The following is a 24,550-nucleotide window of genomic DNA, read 5'->3' on the forward strand; positions in this document are numbered from 1 at the left end:
AAACAACAGGACTTACTTCTGGATAGAGATGCATAGGATTGTACTGCACATTACCCAGGCCCACATGAAAGAGGTTGGAAGCCTGCATGACTTTACTTACCACTCCATTGCCTTTTAAATTCTGTCCATTATTAGGCACAGGAAAAAAGTGCACATTACTAGCTCAGGATTCCTATGCTTACATTTTTACTAAATTTGGAGAGATACGACACAAGTTCTTATCTCCCCAAATTTAGCAAAAATGTAAACATAGGAACCTTTCTTTCTACTTCCTACTTCATAAATACAGCAAAATCTGAGAACTGCTGTTGTGCACAGGAACATAGTCCGATGACACACAAGACAGACAAATAGTTCTGACCCTTGAAAGTACATCCTTAGCACCTGAAGTAGTATTCCTTGAAATTAAATGAGACAGTCCAAATTTCACTGTCACCTGCTTCCAGCAGTCAGTTAATGGACCGTCACCTCTGCATCAATCACTTTTTCTATCTAGGATTACTCTGCAAACTACTAGGTACCTGTTCTTAAAAAGCAGAAACTGAAACCGCAGGCACCAAAGCTATCAGAAATGCATCCACATACAATTTACACATTTTAGGTATGTCATTAATATAGTTTGCATAGCCTTCTCATGACCATGACAGACATCAAATTATAGGTAATGGAAATGCTGTATCATTTCACAGTATATTCTTAATCTGAAATTGTTACCCCTGATTGTGAAAAATCATGAGTAGAGGTGTTTTTGTGGGTAACACATAACATCGCATTTTGGTGTTTAAAATATTTTTATTACTTTTCCAGTTAGAAATGATACTGTGGCTGCATCTGCTGACACTATATCACCTATGTGGTATTTTTAAAGTGTTTTTAAAGTATATTTTTAAAGTCTCATTAATAAAAATGAAAACTTCGAATGGGAAGATAGAATACAAGGCAAATAATACCACTTTCTGCCTTTTTCATTTGTTTTTGTTTCAAATCACTAAATCTGCAAAAAGTAAAACCATTTTCAAACACTCTAGTCATGACTTTGGACTTATTGTTTTCAGTCATTTATTACTTTTGCCATCACTTTTTTCAAGACTGCTTCTTTTGCAATCTTCAGGATTAGATTCATGGCAGGTAGGCAGCACAGCTCTTGGTGGGCAGGAGTAAAACTTGAGGAGATGCTCAAAACTGTGGCATGGCTTAATATAGAGTAGTTATAAGGTCCTTGTGCAACTTTAAACTTTAATAACAGAAGCACATGATAAGCATATAAAACCTGAAATCTTAACATTTTTATGCATTACAGTTGTTAACTTTGGGTTATTTCTTTTCTGATCCTTCAACTGATTGAAAATGCCGATAGTAGAAGAAAAGGTCACCTGTGTGTTATGTCTCGCAGAACTGAAGATCATAACAGTTGTGAGATTTCCTGCTCATTACAAGAAAGATGGACCACATAGGAATTCAATTAACAAATGAACGAAAGGGTTTAGGAGCAGAGGTGCACAAACCACAGCCCTGGGGCCACTTGTGGACTCCCAATCTGGCCCGCTGGGAGACCTCAGTCTCCAATGAGGTCTGGCCCTCTGGAGACTTGCTGGAGCCCGCACTGGCCCAGCACAATTGCTCTCAACATGCCGGCCAACTGTTTGACCTCTCGTATGAGCTGTGAGACGAGGGCTCCATTCACTGCTTGTTGTTTCACGTCTGTAATGCAGCAGTGGTAGCAAAGGAAAGGCCAGCCTTTCTTTGTGCAAGGCCTTTTATAGGCCATGAGCTACTGCAAGACTTAGATTGATTCATCTAAGTTCCATCTCTAATGAAATCATTTATGTACATTTATTCAAATTTGAAATGTAAATTAACTCTCTCACCCCCCCCCCCAGCCCTGACACAGGGTCAGAGAGATGATGTGGCCCTCCTGCCAAAAAGTTTGGACACCTCTGGTTTAGAGAAACTGGGTCTGTGAATGACAAACCACAATTGGGTGCCCTTAAGGGAGAAAGGTGGATTACAAATCTAATAAATAAATAAATTTGAGAGCCACTAATCAGTAAAGAGTTGAAAATCCGTTTGAAAAATGTGTCACAAATAATGGCAGTTTTGTTGAAGGTTAAAAAAAAATCAAACAGTATTGCTTTAAAACTGTAAGAGTTCAGCTTTTATATGCCATTTAGAATGTACTTCTATCATGTGTACATCTGAAGTTTAAAGTTGCACAAATACTTTAAAACCACCCTGTATTTTCCAAAGAAGTCAAAGAAACATAATGCAGTCTAAAAGAGTCCAATTTTTAATCAGGGAGGGCATATCTTTTGAGGCCTTCTCCTTTGATACAATGCTCCTACCTGGGCTGGTTCTCCTGAACTAGATTTTCTCCCCTCTGATAGCCGTTGTCCGCCACTTGAGTGGTAGATCGTTTCACAATTTGCTTCAGCTCCTGCTCCAGACGATCATGAATGGCCTTCACAGTCTCTGGAATCTTCTTCAGCTTGGCCAGGCCTTTGATTAAGATGCCCATAAAGACAGAGCTGTTTTCCTCAGGATCCAGTTCCAAATCTTCCTTAATTTCCATCAGACTGACATCTTTCACTGAAAGACCAAAAAAAAAAAAAAAAAAAGTCAAGCAAACTAGTATTTTATGTGCACCAGGGCTTGCACGTGTCCAGTAGATTATTTATATTTCTTCTTTGATTAGCAGATTCCTACACTGTATCTTGCTTTTTGAAAGTCCACTCTGATTTAAATTTGTTTCTCATTATGGGAAAGGGAGGAGCACGATTGCTGTTTAAGAAGCACAAGCCCCAAAGAGCTTATCTGTGTACTAAACAAGTTGCACTCTGAATCCCAGTCATGAAGATCACAAAGACAACTTATCAAGGCTTTATTCTAAGAAAAATAACAACCATTTGAATAAAAACCAACAATTCCAGGGTCTCTATTAGAGATTTGCTCTGTATCAACTTGATTAATTCATAGAAACTCTAAGAAATGCTGAAGCGCACTCACTAGAGACAACCACAACAGGGGTGTCAAACATAAGGCTACTATTTATCAGGGTGTATTTCACTAGCTGTCTACTATTTATGGGCACCTAGTAAAATTTTATGCTATACTCTACCAAATTTATGTCTTCTGAGATCATGCTGTTGCAACTGGTTTTTTTTTATCTAAAGGACAGAGGTTTATGGGGCCCTGCTGCTCTTGTTTGACAGTTGTTGAAACCCCCTTACCAGCATAATTTCCTTACTGAACCACTGCCTATACCCAGATGTAACACTAATAAGCAAAAATGGCAGGAATATTTTGAAGCTGCTCAGCAATGTGCTGTCCCTCTCCACCTTTAAATGCTGCTCTGCAAACCCATATGCAAGATCAACCTTTCAACCATATGCAAGATCAACCTTTCAAAAAGTCTGTAACATTGGATGCAGATTTTGAGTCAACTACACAACTTCTATCTTATTCAGAATACCAATATGGAAAAGGAGATTCAATGTATGTACATGTAAGGTGAAGCAAATTAGGGCAAATTTTCACAATTTTGGCTAATAGTGGAGTCACCCTCCCCCTCTAGTGCATCATACAGTGCAGTCTGCAACTCCACTGCCCAGAGTTTTCTTGAGTTCCGCTGCTGATAAGCAATAGATTCTAACAACTTGCTTATCTGTAAATGTAGGTTAGAGTCTTGGTGCCATTTTTATTTATGGAAAAGCTTTATTTGGCTTTGGAGGAGATGTTGAAATGGAGAAGCAGTTGCAAAATGTCCTGCTTGTATGGTTTAGGTTACAGAATTCAGTGTAGAACTGTATGTGTACACGCACGTCATAAGAACATAAGAACAGCCCCACTGGATCAGGCCATAGGCCCATCTAGTCCAGCTTCCTGTATCTCACAGCGGCACACCAAATGCCCCAGGGAGCACACCAGATAACAAGAGACCTCATCCTGGTGCTCTCCCCTACATCTGGCATTCTGACTTAACCCATTCCTAAAATCAGGAGGTTGCGCATACACATCATGGCTTGTACCCCATAATGGATTTTTCCTCCAGAAACTCGTCCAATCCCCTTTTAAAGGCGTCTAGGCTAGACGCCAGCACCACATCCTGTGGCAAGGAGTTCCACAGACCGACCACGCGCTGAGTAAAGAAATATTTTCTTTTGTCTGTCCTAACCCGCCCAACACTCAATTTTAGTGGATGTCCCCTGGTTCTGGTATTATGTGAGAGTGTAAAGAGCATCTCCCTATCCACTCTGTCCATCCCCTGCATAATTTTGTATGTCTCAATCATGTCCCCCCCTCAAGCGTCTCTTTTCTAGGCTGAAGAGGCCCAAACGCCGTAGCCTTTCCTCATAAGGAAGGTGCCCCAGCCCCGTAATCATCTTAGTCGCTCTCTTTTGCACCTTTTCCATTTCCACTATGTCTTTTTTGAGATGCGGCGACCAGAACTGGACACAATACTCCAGGTGTGGCCTTACCATCGATTTGTACAACGGCATTATAATACTAACCGTTTTGTTCTCAATACCCTTCCTAATGATCCCAAGCATAGAATTGGCCTTCTTCACTGCCACTGCACATTGGGTCGACACTTTCATCGACCTGTCCACCACCACCCAAAGATCTCTCTCCTGATCTGTCACAGACAGCTCAGAACCCATCAGCCTATATCTAAAGTTTTGATTTTTTGCCCCAATGTGCATGACTTTACACTTACTGACATTGAAGCGCATCTGCCATTTTGCTGCCCATTCTGCCAGTCTGGAGAGATCCTTCTGGAGCTCCTCACAATCACTTCTGGTCTTTACCACTCGGAAAAGTTTGGTGTCGTCTGCAAACTTTGCCACTTCACTGCTTAACCCTGTCTCCAGGTCATTTATGAAGAGGTTGAAAAGCACCGGTCCCAGAACAGATCCTTGGGGCACACCGCTTTTCACCTCTCTTCATTGTGAAAATTGCCCATTGACACCCACTCTCTGCTTCCTGGCCTCCAACCAGTTCTCAATCCACGAGAGGACCTGTCCTCTAATTCCCTGACTGTGGAGTTTTTTCAGTAGCCTTTGGTGAGGGACCGTGTCAAACGCCTTCTGAAAGTCCAGATATATAATGTCCACGGGTTCTCCCGCATCCACATGCGGGAGAACCCGCATCCACGTCCTGTGTTTACTGGAGAATAAGCACAAATGCACCAGTTACACGCAATCCTTCTTTGTCATGCCTTTGAAGATATCTTTCCTGGTTAATTACTGTCAGTTCATACTCCAGCAGTGTATATGTAAAGTTAGGATTGCTTTGCCCTAATGTTTGTTTTGCCCTAATATATATATATATATATATATATATATATATATATATATATATATATATATATATATATATATATATATATATATATATATATATATTAGGTCCAGTGTATATATATACACACAGGTCCAGCCTATTTATACACAGATTTTTTATACACAGATTTGACTCAACACGAATGGCCCCTGCAAATGACAAGGAATGTGCTGAACCCTGGAGAAGGGGAAAATGCATCCCTTTAAAATCAGTTTAAAAAACTGAACAGTCCTTTAACAATAGCTTTGTTAATGAGAGAGAGGGAGGGCAGCTGGCTGACAATCCATCAATCCTTCTCTCTCCAGGGAACCCCTCCCTTCCCCCTGAGCACATGAAAGAAAGGTGATCATTTTGCATTGGTGAAGGGGGGGTCGGAGTGAAGCCTTTCTAAGCACCTTGAGAGAGACTGATTGTTGGATTGTCCTCTTAATGACTCTTATCTTACATCACAAAGGTCAGCAAGGCTGTTTTTAAATCACCTGAGCAAAGAAACTTTGTTTTTAAAATTGATTTGCTATAGTGCGTTTTTTTTGCCATCCGTGTGAGTGCTTGGAATGGAACCCATATCATATGTACATTACATATTACATATCAAATTACATATCAATTACATATCATATGTAATTTAATGCCAAATATAATGAATCAAACTGCATTGAATTATCTGTATTCTATCAAAAGTTATAGCCAAAAAAATCAGAAGATTAAAACATAACTGCCTTATGTAACCAAGTGGATTTCCTAAATTTAAAACTGACAAATGAGACTGATTGTTCAGACAGCCAATGAAGTGTTTTCATCACACAGCAGGGAATCGATAAGGTGCTAGAAGGAGTCAGCTCTTTTTTCCATGTATCAGCTAATACTAGAACTCTTATCCAGTTGTGTGGGTGTCATCTCGTTGGCCTCTGGGGATTTTTCTTTTTGGGGGGGAAGGGGAAAGTTTACCAATCTGTCGGGTAACCTGTACCGTTATACGTTTATAACAAACAAATGTTGATGGGGGTTACACCAGCCCTAGTGATGCCACTGCATTAAGGCTGTGCATACAATATTGTTAATTATTCTGTACTCTGAGGTCCATCATGGGGGTGATGCAATGAGCTCTCCCAGGGTGTGAAGCATACCCTGGTGATGCTTCTGAGAGAATAACAAATCTTGTGTGACACACACACTTTGGCATTAGGGAACTGCTCCCACATCCCTCTGCCATTAGTCCTCCTTACTCCAGCAGAGGTAATCTCTGAGCCTGAAACTTCCACTCCCTTAAAAAAATCTTCACACCAGTATCTATCAGCTTGGGTAAAGTCATGTATAAACTTAACAAAAAGATATATTTGAATGTCTCCTATTATTTTGACACTCACCACTAGAGATTCCCACGGTGCTGAACTGAGAGGAGTCAAGGAATTTGCGAGGAGTGGACAAATTAGTTACATCAAGAAGAGGCAGGGGAGATGCATCCTTCAAAAAAGAACTGAAAAGAAAAAAGATAATTTGACATCATTGCAAGCTTTAAAGAACACCTATAAGACACCATCAAAGCACAGAATGCAAATGAGAAAATTGAGGCTTTTCACAGCAAGTTCAAAGCAGCTACTCTGTTCATGAATGCTCTCCACTAGTGAAGTCTAAGAACAAGAGCTGGAAGGGCTTCAAGATCAACCACCTGCATGAAGCAGGAAAATTTTCTCTAGAGCATCTCCAAGCCTCTGCCTGAACATCTCCATCAACGGAGAACCCATCACTTCCTTTGGCAATCGGTTCCACTGCCAAACCACCCTTATTGTTAAGAATTTCTTCCTCATACTCAATTTTAATCTCCTTGCTTTTAGTTGAAGCCCATTAGATCTAGTGAACTGGTTCTCTTCAAGCATAAGCAACAGCTCTACATAATGACTATCATAAAGTGGCATAAAGCAGTCACTTCAAGCAGCAAATTCTACAGGAAGCGCTATTTCCTGCCTCAACCTTGAACCCTACACCACTAAAAATGTGAAGAGGGGGTGTCAATGTCACTCTTCCTTCAAGGTCCACATTGTCTGGGAGATAGATACTGGAGCCAATAAAGAGGAAGTGGTAAGGGCTCAGTGGCAAAGTCCATCCATAAGGTCCCAAGCAGCAGGGCTAAGAAAAAGTTCAGCTTGAGATTCTGGAGAACCTCTGTCAGTCTGTATCGACAAAACTGGGGTGAATGAACATCAATTTAACTTGGTATACATAAATTCCTAATATCTTGCAGCCTTATAAAAGGTGTTGTGAAATACTTTCAGAGTGACATTTTTCACAGGATGGACATGCTTACAACTATGGGAAAAGCATGCCTTTCTACATGACTCCTTGAAACACACCATTTGAAAGAGGTATTTTTTACTGAATTTGAACAATTTGAGACAAACCTTATCTTCTCTTTTTCCTTGTTACGTTGTACAACTCTATTTGTGGATTTGATGTAAAGATGGCGGTGCAATTCATCTATTAAGACCAAGTGCATGTTCATCTTCTTACTGTGAAGCTCCAGTCTCAGATCACTTAGTCCCTCCACCTGAAGGAGGGGTCCCTCCAGAGAATCCACTGCCGAAACCTGTGAAGAAAATTAATGGACTCTTAAATACTTTCCAAATTCTCAATGCCTCAACTGTTTAGCATTAGCTTTTTGTGATAGTCAAATTATTGCTACAGCACTATCCTTGAACACAACTTTTTTAAAGGAAGGAAGGAAGGAAGGAAGGAAGGAAGGAAGGAAGGAAGGAAGGAAGGAAGGAAGGAAAGGTCCCTGCCTCCAAAAGCTTATAAATTTGACACAAGGGATGGGGGAAAGGATGGCATTGAAGATAACCAGAGCAATGCATGTTTAGTTCAATTATGCAAACTTAGGCTTAGTTCTAGCAAGGGGTGAGGACTAAAGGGTTTTAAACCAAATGCTTCAAAGAACAGGTGAGTTTTGAGGAACAAGTTCTTATTTGTTTGCCCCAGTATGACATTTACTCTAGGCTTGCATTTCATGATCAGTTAATCCTGCAAGAGAAACTTCTGGATCCAATTCAGATCTGGCTGGCCAATCTAGTCAACCTGAGGTATCAAGCTTCAAAAGACACTCACTCCTCCATTCTAATTCACATTAATTACTATACACATTCTAAGATCAAATATAAAAGTTCAAGACTAGAAAAGGGCCAAACTGGTGGCAACATTACCAAAGTGAAACAGTGCTTAAAGTGCCCTTCTATGATTCAATATAACCAACAAATGATAAACGTTTCAGCAATTCTCTTTAATTTTATCACTTCACTATTCCCCTGCAGCACTGGAAATACTTCATCACAAAGCAATTAAAACAAAGGTGACCGGGAACAAAAAGAAAAATCTCATTTTGCAGGATTTCAGTGTTCATGCCTTAAGAAATGCAAGAAGTAAGTGAAGAGCATAAATAGTGTGAAACAAATTAAATGATATTTCATTTAACAATCCAAGGGGTCATTAGAATGAGAAATGAACTTCATTTTGACACACAGTTTTAAGTTTACCAGAAGTCACAAGCTTTGAGGATGATGGAGACAGATATCACAACCTGAACTCTTAGGCATTTACCCAGAAACTCAGGGATAAAGGAAAAAATTAGAAGAAGTACTGGAGTTCAAACCTGCCTGGAAGCTCTCACTGGGAATTCTTGCTCTCTAATCCCCAATGTGTGCAGGCCAACTATGGTTACGCAGTTAAGAGAGAATGGTTAGGGTCTGGGGTGGATTGGCTGGCCTCAGTTTAATGTATTAGTACTGATACCAAGGTTCCATGGAAACAAATAGAAATTATTTTTTTGAAAGACTCTGGAAGAACAGAATTAATAAAGGTTTTGACAAGGAGGAAAAAAAATGACTGGTTTCTTGGTCTGTTACCAAAGTTTTATTAAAATTTAGTGTCAATGCTTCATTTTTCACTCTGGTCACAAGGATTTTGGCCCCCACTTGGTTTTCCTGTTTTAAAAATTATGGCTATACACAAAGACTAAACTATTATATCAACAGAAAGCTCTAAAGCAAGACTTGAGAAAAAGCAAACAGAGGAGTCAATCATTTCTTGCAGTACAAAAAGAAGGGGAGAAGAGACACCTACAGAGCCTTAAATTTTTTCTCTGGTGGAAAATGCAGCCATTTTTTCCTTTAAAAATTGCCTATGTGACACTTCGTATTTGCAGAGACACCTGCTAGTGAGTTATGGCCTTGGTAATGCTGTTTTTGGAATGACTAATTTGTGAGGCAAACAGTATAGCCAAGGCGCAACATTACACAGAGTAAGAGCTGCAAGAGCCAGAGTTACACTCCAATAACCCCCATCTAAATAGCCTTTTTCTTTCCCTATATTTCATCCTTCATTACTGCCCATTATTATTATTATTATTAACAATATTTATATACCGCTTTTCAACTAAAAGTTCACAAAGCGGTTTAAAGAGAAAAATCAAGTAACTAAATTACCAAGGCACTTATCTCTAACACAAAGCAATTCAACTGGGAAAACACTCATGGCCTGAAAAGAGAGCCAGGCCCACTTCAGAAACAAGATTATCACATCCAAGTTTGCTTATTCAGATCCATCCTTAAATACCGCACTTCTTGAAGTTACCATATTTCCACTTACAGTCACAGGTGTCATAATCTTAACAGCGCTTCACTGTGCTATTTCTCCCAGTCATCACACTTAAGGCAAGGCCAGAAGGAAATAAAGTAAAATGTCATGATGTTTTGTTCAAATGTATGTATGATGCCAAGATGTATCAATGCTGAATAGTGCTTATGAACCAAATGTTATGTTATGTAAGGAGAAGATGTATGTTTAAAGAGTCCAGCATACCCAAAGTAAGCCAAAATGTATGTTTGCTCAGAAGCAGCCTTCTGTTTGGTTGCTCAAGCAGGCCCAGAAAAGCAACTTTGCTCTCTCTTTCTCTCTGAGAGGGTCTGTTTGTGCAACAGGCCACTGTAAGCAACTTATGTTTTATGTTTACTCATGTTTACTTATGCTGAAACTAATCATTTATGCAAATGCTTGTTCATGCAATGTTATGAGTAAATTAGTTAGGCTTATATATATGTTCCCATAAGACAAACTTGCAAGGATTCACTTCTGCCCTCTCTCAGTTTGAGACAGTTTGAAGTAGGCCAAAGGTACACCTACCCATAAATAAGCCCAATTAAAGTGTTATTTGACAGCTAGCAAATGTTGTTTTGAAGGAATTAGAGAGGACCCCAGCTAAAATGCAGGAAAATTCCACTTTTAAATAAGTTACCCAGGGAGAAGAAAAGGTTTGAAATAAAATTCATTTAGGCTTCTCTAGGATTAAATACACAAATGGATTAATTATTGGTAGTATGATAGGGAAAAAATCAAATGCTAGGTCTCAGCTTCAAGCAGGCACTGCCTAAGGAATGTCCAGTTTTAAGGAATGTCCAGGCAAACTGCCAAAGGAACTGATATGTCAAGATGAGTGGCTAATTAGCAAAAGTTGTATTTTGTACAGTTTTAATAGGATGCAATAGGAAAAGCTAAGTTGAATGTTAGAATGTGATTCAACAAGTTTTCCCTTTTTAGCCAAATAAATACAGTTATGCTTAGAACATTTCAAATGCTAGAAGCCTGAGTGTTTAAGCATTTCACAAATAAACAAAGGCAAATTTAGGGGGAAGCTCAGAAAACTTCAGAGAGTGGAAGCTGGTCAGGCAGTCCTGAAAGGTGTTGCTCTTGGCAGCCTGCCAGACTGCACAATACCCAGTTGTCAAAAAGTTAATTGAATTGATAAATGGAGCCAGGCTGAACAGAGAATACACCCCTAAAAGCTTGAAAGTCAAGCTGGACAAAAGGAGCATTTTGGACATAATTAAACCAGGAAAACAGCTTTAATAATTATTGAAGGTATTCTTTAAAGTATAGTTGATACAAGTATGGTAGTTTAAGTGAATTTTAATAGGTTAATTGTAAGAATAAAAGTTAGTTGGAGTACATTCCAATTCTGTAAGATTCAAAGTCTTGTTTGATGTTTTAACTGAAACATAACTCATAAGGAGATTTGAAAATAATGAGAAGTCAAAGATGCATCTGGCCAGGAAATGAGATAATTAAAGAACTTATCTCTTAGCACCACGATGCATAAAATAAAGAGACATAACTTAAATCATTTTAAGAAAGTCTGAGCTAAGCAGCCATTAATCTTGTCTAACAAGACTGGACACAGACATTCTAATGAGAACACTTGTAAATCAAGTTCAGCTAACTAATTTGAGTCCCTAAGATAAAAGAAACACCTGCATAAGAACAAAATAATGAGGTAATAAATTGTCTATGAAGTTGTCTAATTGACCAACATTCTTGAAAGTCCACTGGTCAGCAAAACATTAACGAAGCCTCTAAAAGCTGACAGAAAAAGTTAAGTTTAATTAAAATAAATAGGAAAAGAGTTCTAAAAAGGAAATCTTTATTTAAAAGTTAGTTTCCCTGTACAGAATAAATATATGTTTACTACTATACCTTACTAACATCTCCTAAAATACACATATAAGAGAAAACTTAGTTTAAACAATGCTGGCATACAGCCCTAAGAAGCCTGGTACTAAGAATGTTAAAGAGATGAAGTCAAGGTCAGGCCAATAGAAGAATAAGCAGAGATAGGCAAAGACAGTAATAATTGGGTGAACAGTGCCACCTCTGGACATGTTTAATGCAAATTTCTATTTTTCTTATTGGTCAGTTAAACCTAGCCAACCAGATGTCTGTAAAATGAGCTAACTCTGATGTCATAATTTCTAGCAAATGAGAGTGTGAGATTTTGAAACAAAGAGGCCAAAATACTATTTAAACAATGGACACCTATTGAAAGGTTGCTATTCTCTGGAGGCACTGAGAGTTACCACAGCACTCTGTGTCTCCCATTTTGAACCACCAAGAGAAGCCCATTGCTGGCAATGAATAAAGCTTGAAGATAACCACAATTCTAAGTCTGCTGAGATTGTTTTTGAACCCTGATTCGCCGTGCAGCACACTGTAAAAGCATGGCTAATAATGCCTTTTCCCCTTTTTCCCCTTGTAAATTTATCAAAATCTAGGAAGCAACTGGACATAACACTTTAGCTCTTAATTCCCAGGGGTGGGCAAACTTTCAACTTTAGGAATTCGGGACCTTAACAATTGTATAGAAGAGGGAATTTCCACAGGTGCAGCTTGTCATCTCACAGATAACTAGCTGCACCTGCTGAAATCCTCTCCTACGCAATTGTTAAAGGTGGGAAATTGTTATAACAGGGTGGGAAAATTTGCCCACCATGTTATAGCCTATCCAGGCTAAAAGAATGTGATACAGCTGCACCTTATCCTCATAACAAAACCAATTCTCTTAAGGGGAACAAACAACCTTTTCTAGAAGTCACGTCATAACTCAATCCCCAGGAATACCCCACTAACCACACTCCCAAAATCCCACTTCTTGTGACACTGCCCCAGTGGCGTAGCTAATAATCATGTAGCCCAGTGCCAAGCTCAAAATATTGCCCCGGAAGTGATGTCACAACAAGAAGTGACATCACGCCCAGGCTTTTAAAAAAGTGAAAATTGGGAGGAACCCACCTCCTCCCCCCAGCAGCTCACTACCCACTTGCTCTGCTGCCTCCCCTCAGTCAGTGGCATAGCTAAAGCATCAATCTACTACTTGGGGTCAAAGAAGATTTATAGCCCCCCTCCCAGACAAAATAAAATTTAATTAAGTTAAATTAATTACTTTAATTAATTAACTGCGCTGCTCAGAATAGCTCTTACTTGCTCTTGTGCACTTTCTGCCTTGTATTGGTGCCAGCAGAACGGTGCAGGGTTTTCCACCAGAGTCCTCATCTTCCATGTTGTTGGCACATGTTTTACAACACATTTGCCACAGTGCATTCTGGCACAGCAGGCACTACACTACCACAGAATATTAAGATTGCACCATTAGTCACAAGTGTACTGCATCCTTTTGCCCAGGAAAGAGTTAAAAAGTTACAGGTTGTGCCTTGTTATCCGCTGGGGTTTCATTCCAGAACCCCCAGTGGATTAAAAAAAAAAAATTAGTGGATACTAAATTAGTGGAAAAATAGCTTTAAACACCCACTAACTCCTTCATTGTCACCCCAGGTTTCTTGCTCCTTCATTGCCACCCCAGAATGCATTGGTATAGATGCTATACTGCATTCATCCACTAGATGGGGTGAATAATATAATCTAATGCAGAGGTTCTCAAATGGAGGGTCGCAACCCACCAAGTGGGTAGAGTTCGGATTTCTGGTGGGTTACGAGAAGCTGGCAGCTGCCATCTTGGAAAAGGGCAAAAGACCTGGGAGGCACCATTTTGAAAGAAGGAAAAGCCTGGGCGCCGCTATCTTAGGTTTCCTCCAGGCTCCAAGAGAAAAAGCAGCTCACACAGGCACAGAGCAACCAGCGTGCCACTTTTCCTGCGTTGCTGCCCAGCCCCATTCCTAGGACAGTGCGCCTGCAGATGTTCAGGTGCGTGCTCCCTCCTCGTTGGGGGGGTGCAGGGTCCCTCTATCTGACTCCCTTTTTACCTCACAGGCAGCCTGGAGGGGCGCCCTGAGGTGGAATGAGGTGGCGGTAGTGGCGGCAATGTCAGTAGCGTCCATCCTTCTCCCTGGCACACATCCCAATCCCATCCACACTTTCCTGGGAGTAAGCCCCATTGACTCTAATGGAACTTACTTGTGAGTATACCTGATTGGGCTGGCAGGCAGGCAAGAGGGAGCCTGCAGCGGGGTTGGCTTGGCGGAGGAGGGAGGGAGAGGGGTGGGCTGGGGGGCTGCAAGGACCATCACCACCACCACCAGCAGCAGCAGCAGCAGGCGAGGGGCACCCTGGCACCTGGTGATGGAACTCCTCCAGCCTTCTCACCTGCCTGTGCCAAGGAGAGGTGGGGACACTGCCACTGCCCGTGGAGCCCATTGGAGGAGTGAGGAAGCCTGGAGGGGCACCCTGGAGTGGAGCCCATGGGAGAAAGTGGCATTGGTAGCAGCAGCAGCGTTCACACCTCTCCCTGGCACAGGCAGGCGAGAGGGAGCCTGGAGGAGCTCCCTGTGCCAGGGAAAGGTGTGGATGCTGCTGCCACCGCCTTCCATGGGCTCCACTCCAGTGTGTCCCTCCAGCCTCTGGTACATCACTACACCCACCACCTGGGGTGTTGCCCCACCCACTGCACGGGGTGATGTGCAGGCCTCCTGCACTGGGTGACACGAATCCTAGTGACGCCACTGGATAAGAAAGTTGGTGAACCAGAATTTTAAAGTGGGGGAATATTTCCTTTTTTATGTCAGATTTCAGGTAAAGATCACAGTCGCTTCCCTCACATTCTGCTGGAAAGGGTTCTGAAAAGAGAGATTTAGGACTGCTTTCTAATGTGTTGCCTACAATGGTGCCCCCAGTCAGAATCCTTACAGTACCCAGCTTGAATGGGTGACTGGCAGGGACAGGTTTTCTCCTCTTTTCTTCTTTGGGTATACTCCTGGGGGACTGGTATGGAGTAAGTGATATGTGCGGCCTTTGGTTTCATCACCTATACAGGGAAGATGGTAGAGGCATGAGATACCAATGAGGAATCATTAAGGATGCTGAGTTGAGGCACCATTGTTGTTGCTTTCAGATAGTTACAAAAACTCTTTGTTTAGATAACTCTGAAAACTAGATGATAATGCTTGGTCTCTAAACAGGGCTACTAGCTTGTACTGTGGGTCTTCCTTATCTGTGGGCTCAGCATCCACAGATTTGAATATCCACGGATGCCAAGCCTGCAGCTGGAGGGTCTCAGAAGACCTCCCAGACACAACTGCGAGTGCTCCAGAGTATGGAGATGGACTTCACACTACTTACAGGCAACATGAAGTTTCTATGCAATGCACATTAGTGACTGCAGTCATAAACCTAAGGTGCTGGTTACAATTACATCAGATGAACTATCAGAGAAAATAAGATGTTTGTGACAAATGTGATGAGAGGGAATTTTTGCTTTTCTTTGAACTGCTATACAGTCATGAGTCACTTAGCAACATTCTGCTTAAGGACTGATGACATTTACAATGGCAGTTCCCTAACTGTCTATTGCAGGGGTGGGTAAACATTTTGGCAGGAGGGCCACTTCATCTCTCTGACAGGGGCAGGATAAAAAAGAATTAATTTACATTTAATTTAATGAACATGAGTCAGCAGTGTGATGCGGCTGTAAAGAAGGCAAATGCAATTTTTGCCTGCATTAACAGAACCGTAGCTTCCAAGTCACGAGAAGTTGTGGTTCCGCTTTACTCTGCACTGGTTAGACCTCACCTGGAGTATTGTGTCCAATTCTGGGCACCCCACTTTAAGAAAGATGCAGCCAAACTGGAGCAGATTCAGAGGAGACCGACAAGGATGATCAGGGCTGGAGGACAAGCCCGATGAGGAAAGGTTGAGGGAACTTGGCATGTTCAGCCTGGAGAATAGAAGGCTGAGAGGGATATTATAGCTGTCTTCAAATACCTAAAGGGCTGTCATATGGAAGAAGGGAATAATTTATTCTCAGCTATCTCTGAAAGTAGAACTAGAACCAGTGGGTACAAACTGCAAGAGAGGAGATTTCAATTAGACATCAGGAAAAAATTCCTGACAGTCAGGGTGGTTCGGCAGTGGAACAGATTGCCGAGAGAGGTGGTGGACTCTCCCTCACTAGAGACATTCAAGCAGAGACTCGACAAGCACCTGTTGGAGATGCTCTAAGAGGATTTCCTGCCTAAGGCAGGAGGTTGGACTAGATGGCTTATTAGGCCCCTTCCAACTCTATGATTTGAAATTTGAATAAACTTACATAAATGACTACATTAGAGATGGAACTTATATGAATGAATGAATTTTTTTGAGCTTATTTATAATGCACATAAGAACTAATGCAGGCATGTAGAAGAACCACATGAGAACGATGAACTGTTCATCACACACCTCTTGCACAGTGAAAACATATAGCCCAAGCCAGAAACACATGGAGACATAAATTATTCAGAGGCAATGGGAGGAGGGTTAAAATAATGTCCAGGAAAAAGCAAAAAACACATGGAGACATGAATATCAATTCACTTGGGCTCCAATAGTCTCCTATGGACCAAAGGTTCATTGGAGACTGGAAGCTCCCTGAGGATCAGATTGGGGGTGCCTGAGGGCCACAAAGGGCCCATGGGCCAGGGTTTGCCCAGCCCTGCTAGTCAATTTCACTCCATAACATGGACACTATACCACATTCCATTACATTCAGCCCCATCTAGGGTTGAATGCGGTATAGCGTCTATATAACAGATTGAAACTGACTGGCTTGTAACACATTAGGTGAATGTCCACATAACAACAGAATTGCTTAACGACAGGGATCAGAGAATGTATTCCTATCATTAAGCAATGAACACTTGTACATATTAAGAACATAAATACAATGCTTTTCAGCAAATGTAATTCAAAAAGCAATTTTTATTACATTACATTAAAACTAACAAGGTTTCACCCCACCTCATCAGTTTTCCTCATCAGAGAGTGAGGAAGGCTGACTTACCAACTGCACTTCCACATCAATTGATGCAACAACACTAGTCAGTTGGGACAAGAGACTGAAACATAGGAATACAGTAGTTGGGGAAACATTATCTGGATTCTCCAGAAATCAATAAGTGAATGGTATCAAATACCAGAGAGAGAGGTTAGTGTGGAAGCATCCCACTTGAAAACATTGCAAAACCTGCTTTCACATTCATCTTCAGTGGTTGTTGGTTGCTTTGTAAATAGTTTTATAATCTTGACAAATGTGCTTATTGTCACTGGAGTGGCCTGTTTTTATTTGTTGAGCTGACTGCAACTTTGCTGAGCCCTACAGAATTGTCTCCAAAAAAAGAGCAACTCCAGTCCTCCATATCTCCTTTCTGCAAAGATGACGGACTTTACCATCAGCCCACTCCCAAGTTTATCTGCAGCAAGACTCCTATAAACATCGCCAACTAATATATTGTACCTTATTATTGATTTAAACTTTAAATCACTTTAGGAGGACATTCTAGGTGAAACATGGGGAATAAATGCAATAATTAAATCAACAAAATGAAATGCATGATACTACAGCAGCATATTTCGCATTTTTCTGCCCCCTCACATCATTGGCTGCCACCAGGAGTAGGTGGGCGTGAAACCAAACACGTGTCAGCAACATGCTTCCCAACTAAAAGTACTGGTGATTTTAAACAGACCAAGTACATTTCATGGAAACTCTGCAAACACTCGCCATGAAAAAGGAGGGTGCTCACGACTGCTACTCCACTACTTTCATTACCATCCATTTTTATTTAATAAACCTTCATCTGCTTAAATGAATGGTTATTAGCTGAGCTAACAGCCAAATGATAATGCTCCAGAGAGATATCGGTGCTTGTTGATGCATTAACAAAAAGCAGAGCGGGTGGAGGTCAAGCACATGTCAATGCAAATGAGGCAATGGGAGGCACTAACAGTTTAATGCAACAAAATGCTTCAGAAAATGGAAGTTACAAGATTAAAAGGAACAAGATGAGGCTATTGATAAGTATATTAAAGGGAGTAACAGCGATAAGATGTTATGGAGGGCAAGAAATCCTCTGTTGGTATATTTTTACTTTCAAAATATCTTTACATCTCAAACACGAAATTAACAAAACAAAACTTGAACAGGATCAGAACATGGGATTAGAAGCAATAATGAAAAAGCAGGCTGAGTGTAACGCTGATCACTTCTAAAATATATTTTGTACTACATGCTCATAAGCAGTCTCTTGATGTTGGTTATCTGAACACGTAAAGACTACCAATAAAAATATTTTCATTCAGTATATGGAGAAAACTGTATGATCACATATGAACAGTCACATGCATAAAAACAGCAGGAAGGTATAGGCCAATACCTACATTATTATGTAATCCAAAAGATTCTTAACATTCACATGTTAAGATTTGTCACAACATGGGATTAGAAACAATAATGGAAAAGCAGGCTGAGTGCAACACTGACCACTTCTAAAATATATTTTGTACTACATGCTCATAAGCAGTCTCTTGATGTTGGTTATCTGAACACGTAAAGATTACCAATAAAAATATTTTCATTCAGTATATGGAGAAAACTGCGTGATCACATATGAATAGTCACATGCATAAAAACAGCAGGAAGGTATAGGCCAATACCTACATTATTATATAATCCAAAAGATTCTTAACATTCACAGGTTAAGATTTGTCACAATCTTCACACAGCTAAGATAAGAGTTAATTTCGCAGTTTTCACTGCAGAATGGGAGAGAGTGAGAATTCTGAAGCCACAATGTGGAGCCACTATGATGGAGATGATCAGTTACAAAGTGGCCACCATTTGGTTCCTATGATATGAATCATAAAACATAACATAAATTAACATAAATTTAACATAAATTTAAGCTGGGTAAAGTCATTACAACACAGGAAACCACACTGATAGCTCCCTTAAAAAGATACAGACAAGTTACCCCAGGCAGTGGAAGACATTTCCCAAAATGCCAGATGCATCAGAAAAAATTCAGGGGAAGTAGGAGAGTGCCCTATGTATAGGAAGCTAGAAATATTGGGGAAAAATAGCAGTTGGAGGCTAGTGGAGAATGGAGAATTAAGAGAGACTAGAAAGAATGGGCAAAGGGAAGGAAGAAGCAGACACTCAGAAAGCAGAGGCCAAACAGAAGAGTAGAGTAAGACAGAACTGCACAAGCTTCAAAGGGAGGTAGCGAGACCAGCACACACAATCTCTCTCCCATGGTTCTGTCCCCTCAAGTCAAACAAGGACTCTCCATGAAAGGAGGGGCAAGGCATTCATCCTGTATTCCAAACAGCAAATCAGGGAATTTATTTCCTTGAATGAGAGAGCAGTTTGGGGCCTACCTTCCTTTCCCTACTTCTGCATACAGGGGTCATTCCTACTCCCTTGTATTTTAATTTCTGTTTCATTATCATGTCACACATTCTCCAAGTGCATCTATCCTAAGGAAACTGTATAATGCATGCAAGTGAAAACCTCTGTAAAAAAATGCCTGTGATTACATTCTGGCATCCAGTATAGAACCATACCCCTCAAAAGAATACAACAACAACAATATTTATATACCGCTTTTCAACAAAAAGTTCACAAAGCGGTTTACAGAGAAAATCAAATATCAAATATCTAATGCCTCCCTGTCCCAAAAGGGCTCACAATCTAAAAAATACAAGAACTAAATCAAACTAAAGAGCCCTGTAGTCCTGTATCCTATTTCCAACAGTAGCCAACCAGATACCTCTGGAAGCCGGCAAGCAGTGCATACCCCTCTCCTACCATCATTCCCTTGAAAGAATAAAAAAACTTCGCTCTCTTACATCCAGAGAGGCCTAGAAAACTCCATACACACAAATAAGCCAGAACAGCAGAAACTTACAAAGATTGCTGTGTTCTGTCTAGATGGCTGATGACTCATGGATTATTTTTAAGCATTTCTCTAGCCCAGGGGTGTCAAACATAAGGCCCGGGGGCTGGATGCGGCCAGTGGAAGCTTTTTATCTGGCCCTCAGGCTCTCAGCTGCTGAGCAGTGCTGAAGTGTTACTGCTATAAGGACAGCCCACATGAAAATTGGGCTGTCCCATATCTTAAAACATGATCAAGATTCGTGTATTTTCTCTTCTGTCATTTGCCGCTAATGAGTTCCTAAGTCAGAAAAAGTGCTTTTTTGGGTTATGACATATTTAATGACATCATTTCATGCCTAATGACATCACTTCCGGCCTTCAGAAGGCACCATGAATGCTGTTCAGCCCTTGGTATGAAACGAGTTTGACACCCCTGCTCTAGCCCTTTTGAAATGGCTGTCTTTGCTTAGCTTTCAGCAAAAGCTAAGAAAGCAGAAGTATGTAGGTACTTTAGATTAATTAAACTATCTTCTCATAGTCATGATGGGAGCAATAACTGTGACATCCACAAGCAGCTTCAACAAGAATACCCTAATGCCTAAAATGAATCCAGAAGGTAGAGGATTCATCTGGAAGTCACACTCTGCCAAACATTTTTGGGTGTATTTTAACCAGTTGGCCAAGAGAAGTTGGCAAAGTGGTTTTTGTCTATATCTGGAGAATATTCTGGGACTGCATTGACTGCTATCCTTCCTTTTCAGCCTCTACATCTAAAGAAACTGACCACTACAAAAACAGCATGTAGCCATTATTCAGGCGAATGAGTGCACACTGGCCTTTTTGTGAGACTTTCCATCTCAGAAGTTATGCTCCAGAAAACCCCTGTTGTTTTGTAAAATTCCCTTAAGAACAAAAAGGAATTAGGAAGTTGTCATGAGAACCTCACAAAACCCATAAGCACACACTCATTTTTCCTCCTGCACTTCCTTTTCAGCATCTCTCAGGTCCAAGAAAATTCTGGTTCCATAGGAACATGATGCTAAGGAGACTCTCAGAAACTGCCCAGAGCATCAGGCTTGGGCCCAAGTCTCTAGGGTTCTTCTTTTCAGAGGAAAAACTATCCTACAGAGTTTAGTTGGACTTTTCACTTTCAAGACAGCGAACACAACAAAACATAAATAAAAAGAAAAGGGCAACAGAATTTCATTCTCAGAGATCTCTACAAAGCTCTCTGTCCTCTACCATAATCTCATTCTATCACCTTTTCTTTCTTCATTGAAGACTTTGTCCATGAACCTTCATTGTGTAAATGCACAAAAGTGCATAAATGACCCACACAATGACCACGTGTCCCAAATCGTCACTTAAATTTAGACCTTAAAACTGAAACTGACGGAACATCAGTGTTAATGGCTAACATAAATTATACACTAAAAATCCAAAGAAAGCTAGGAGCACACATTAATTTCAGCACATCTAATGAAAAAGTATAGAGTCAGCAGAAAGTCAAAGTCGTTGCTGTTTTACGCAGCTCAGAAGGAATATCTACTCAGGTAACAAATCTAAATTCATTGTTTGGGCTAGTCAACCAAGATGTGTGCCTTGATGGAAAGCACGTAAGTGCTGATCAAGTAACAGAAGTTTCAGCCACTGTGGAGCAGGTCATCATAGTGAGAAGAAGCAGGCAAGGAGGGTAATTAATCATTCCCTGGTGGGGGGGGATGGACAAACTATGCCATCTTGCCTAAAATTGACAGCTGATCACCCATCATTGAAAAAGCCTGTGCTTGAAGACTACTGACCAGTTTCAAACTTGCCATTCTTGAAGGTGCTTGAATATATAGCTAAATCCCAATTCAGGGATTTTAACATGAAGGTTCATTTTCAAAATGAAAGAAAAAAATTTTTTCAGTCAAGGTGGCTACTGTAGGAAGAGAACTGCATTACATGGGGAAACACACTTTGAAAATAGAGGAGGTCTAGGAACAAAGACACTTAACAGTCAGATATGTGCAGTGTTGCCAACAGCAGTAGAACAGTCCTGTCAACTTTCTTTTTCATGACTTTAAGAGGCACAACCACAGCCACAGAAATCTCTCACCACTTAAGGAGGATTCTAAAGCAGAGATTTGGATAGTGGGGGAAAAAGTGGGGAAATGGGGAGGGGAAAGTAGGGGAAAAAGTGCAGCAAGAAAAGCTACCATGCTTCAGGGGCTGCCATGTTAGCAAAACAACTGAAAATGAACTAATCTAACTAAGTGCAAGGCTCCCATTCTGAACAAATTATCTTAAGCTGAACATATTCAAATCCACCACAACTATAGCAAATAAATGAAATCACACAATATAAAGGGAATTTCCACACTTTCTTCACGCTTCTCTCCCATGAATCCTTCCCAACTGGTCAATGTCCTGCTGGTACAAGTCCAAATAAAGCCTCATCCAGGTTGAGGGGGGTGGTACTAAAACTCCCCAAGCCTTGGCCCCAGCTCAGTTCTGCTCCATTCTCACCCTGACCCCAGCATTCATACTGTACACACAATGAGGTACAAAAGCATTTCCCTGAGTAAAACAAACATCTCAGTGCACCCCTGTGAGCCACCCATCTCTTCTTTCCAGTAGACAAACTGCCTGGACAAGGCAGGACCTGACCCATGCAACCCAGCCATAGGCAGAGAACAGATGCATTGCAGAAAGCTGCTTAAAGTGCAAATCGCGCAAAATAATTCAGGGGAAAGAACAACCACCACCACCCTGAAGGGCATAATCAGACAGGACACAGAAGATGAGCAAAAGAGAAAAGAGCAGGCTGTTCTCCTTCCATCCAGCTCATGAGGCACCCAGCTTCCCAACCTCCACCCCTTGCTGAAGCAGTTAGAAAGGGAGCCCTCTTGAGGACTGCACATACACCTACTTTTGCAAGGCATACTACACTCCCAGTGCTTGGGACCCAAAAGGCCTTGAACTGCAATATCATAGCCTGGTGCAGCAGGAGCCCTCTACATCCTGCCCTCCATAAATGGAGAACATGACTGCATGCTCCTCCAATCCACCCCACCCCCCAAAATAATTCCAGAGTCACAGTAAGAACATTTCTAATTAATCCCACATGAACATGCTTTGGAGCTTGTGAAACAGAATGCATTATCATTTTTATTCACTAAATTGGGACAGGAGCTCATTATTCAAAACACACAACTTGGTTCCTGGTCGATTTACAATGGCTCCTATATACAGCCTGTGCCCAGGATATTTAAGAAACTGCCTGTTCTCACATAATTCTGCCCACCTTTTGAGATCTCCAAGAAGTCTTTGCTCCACATCTCTCCCCCATCTGAAGTGCTGCTTGTGGAAACACATGACAAACAGCACCATTTATACATGTCTACTCAGAAGTCCAATTTTATTAAACAGTACTTTCTCCCTGGTAAGTGTGCTTAGGACTGTAGCCAAAGTCTCCTTGGTAAAGGCACTTAGACTTTGGAACTCTAACCCTTGGGAGACCCACCTTGCCACTTCCCTTCTGAAGTTGAGAGGAGACTCCTTTGTTTGGGCAGGCAATTCGTACTCATGCTTGACAGTTCTTTTCTGGTTCTGCTGCTTATGTCTGCTTTTATATATGTATGCATGGGACTATTTAATTGCTTATATTATCTTTTCAGGCTGTTATCATATGCTACTCTGAGAGCTTTTATCAAAAAGCAAACAATACATCAATAATAATACTTAATACTTTCAATATTCACATTGGAACCTATTGAATCATAAACCTAATAAAATCACTGAAAACACCCAAGCAAAGATTCTTTGTGACTTCAGATTACAGACAGATAAACATCTAGAACATAATATGCCAGATATAACAGTAGTTGACAAAAAGAAAAATCAAGGTTGGATCTTGATATTGCAATCCCAGGAGATAACAAGATGAAGAATATAAGACCACAAGATATCAACACCTGTATGTAGAACCTGGGCTTCTCTGGGAGAAGAAAGTCAATATTGTGCCAATTGTCACTGGAGACCTTGGAGCAGTGCCTAGAAGTCTGAGGAAACACTTTGACACTGTTGACCTTGAGGAAACTACACCAGCTCAGCTCCAGAAAACAACATTGCTTGAAACACTAAGAATCCTTCAATGACCTCTGTGATTCCCAGAATCTTAGCTAGATCCTGAACTGCATAATATAACCAGCTCAGCATAGGCTGTGATAAAGCATAACACCATTTATTTCCCAGCGTAAGCATTAGGTAAATGGAGCTAAGCATTAGGTTTTAAGTATGAACCACATGACTGGAAATTGTTGCAGCATTCCAAAGTTATTCTTGTTGGACGTGTTCACAGAACTGAACTACAACAGAATTTCCTCAAAATAATTTCTGATCATCTCTTCAAGTTTGAAGCTGATGACAACAGCCCGCTACAAACACACGTTTTTCGTCATCTAGCTTCCTAAAATGCCATTGATTCTTTGCTCCTGTTTCTGGGAAAAGGTTGTCTCTCTTACATTAATAAGTCATCCCACAATTAATCATTGTACATTAGAACCAGCTGGAGTGTTTCGAGTGATAATGAAACCTGTAACAAGCCATCTTCAGATGCCTTTGCCAAACAATAAGGGAATTAAAATTTCAATTTAAATGCAGAGGCTGGAAACATGCTTCAGTGGCAAAATTGCTGCAATTAATGTGAGTGGAATACAAAGAGCAGACTGCAGAAATGTGATGCACCAATAAGAATTTATG

General features: G+C 40.8%; 1 protein-coding gene across 2 annotated transcripts in view; it reads right to left on the minus strand.

The window, feature by feature from the left end:
- The window catches only part of EXOC4 (exocyst complex component 4), a 448,912-nt gene that overhangs the window by 392,962 nt on the left and 31,400 nt on the right, over positions 1-24,550 (minus strand). For both annotated transcript variants that reach the window (XM_066633468.1, XM_066633469.1), the window contains 3 exons: positions 7,740-7,924; positions 6,708-6,817; positions 2,343-2,586 (listed from right to left, as the gene is read on the minus strand). In XM_066633468.1, the coding sequence (XP_066489565.1) occupies positions 2,343-2,586; positions 6,708-6,817; positions 7,740-7,924 (539 nt within the window). The remainder of the gene's footprint in view (positions 1-2,342; positions 2,587-6,707; positions 6,818-7,739; positions 7,925-24,550) is intronic.

The sequence above is a fragment of the Tiliqua scincoides genome, chromosome 7 (assembly GCF_035046505.1).
Source record: "Tiliqua scincoides isolate rTilSci1 chromosome 7, rTilSci1.hap2, whole genome shotgun sequence".
NCBI classification, from domain to species: Eukaryota; Metazoa; Chordata; class Lepidosauria; order Squamata; family Scincidae; genus Tiliqua; species Tiliqua scincoides.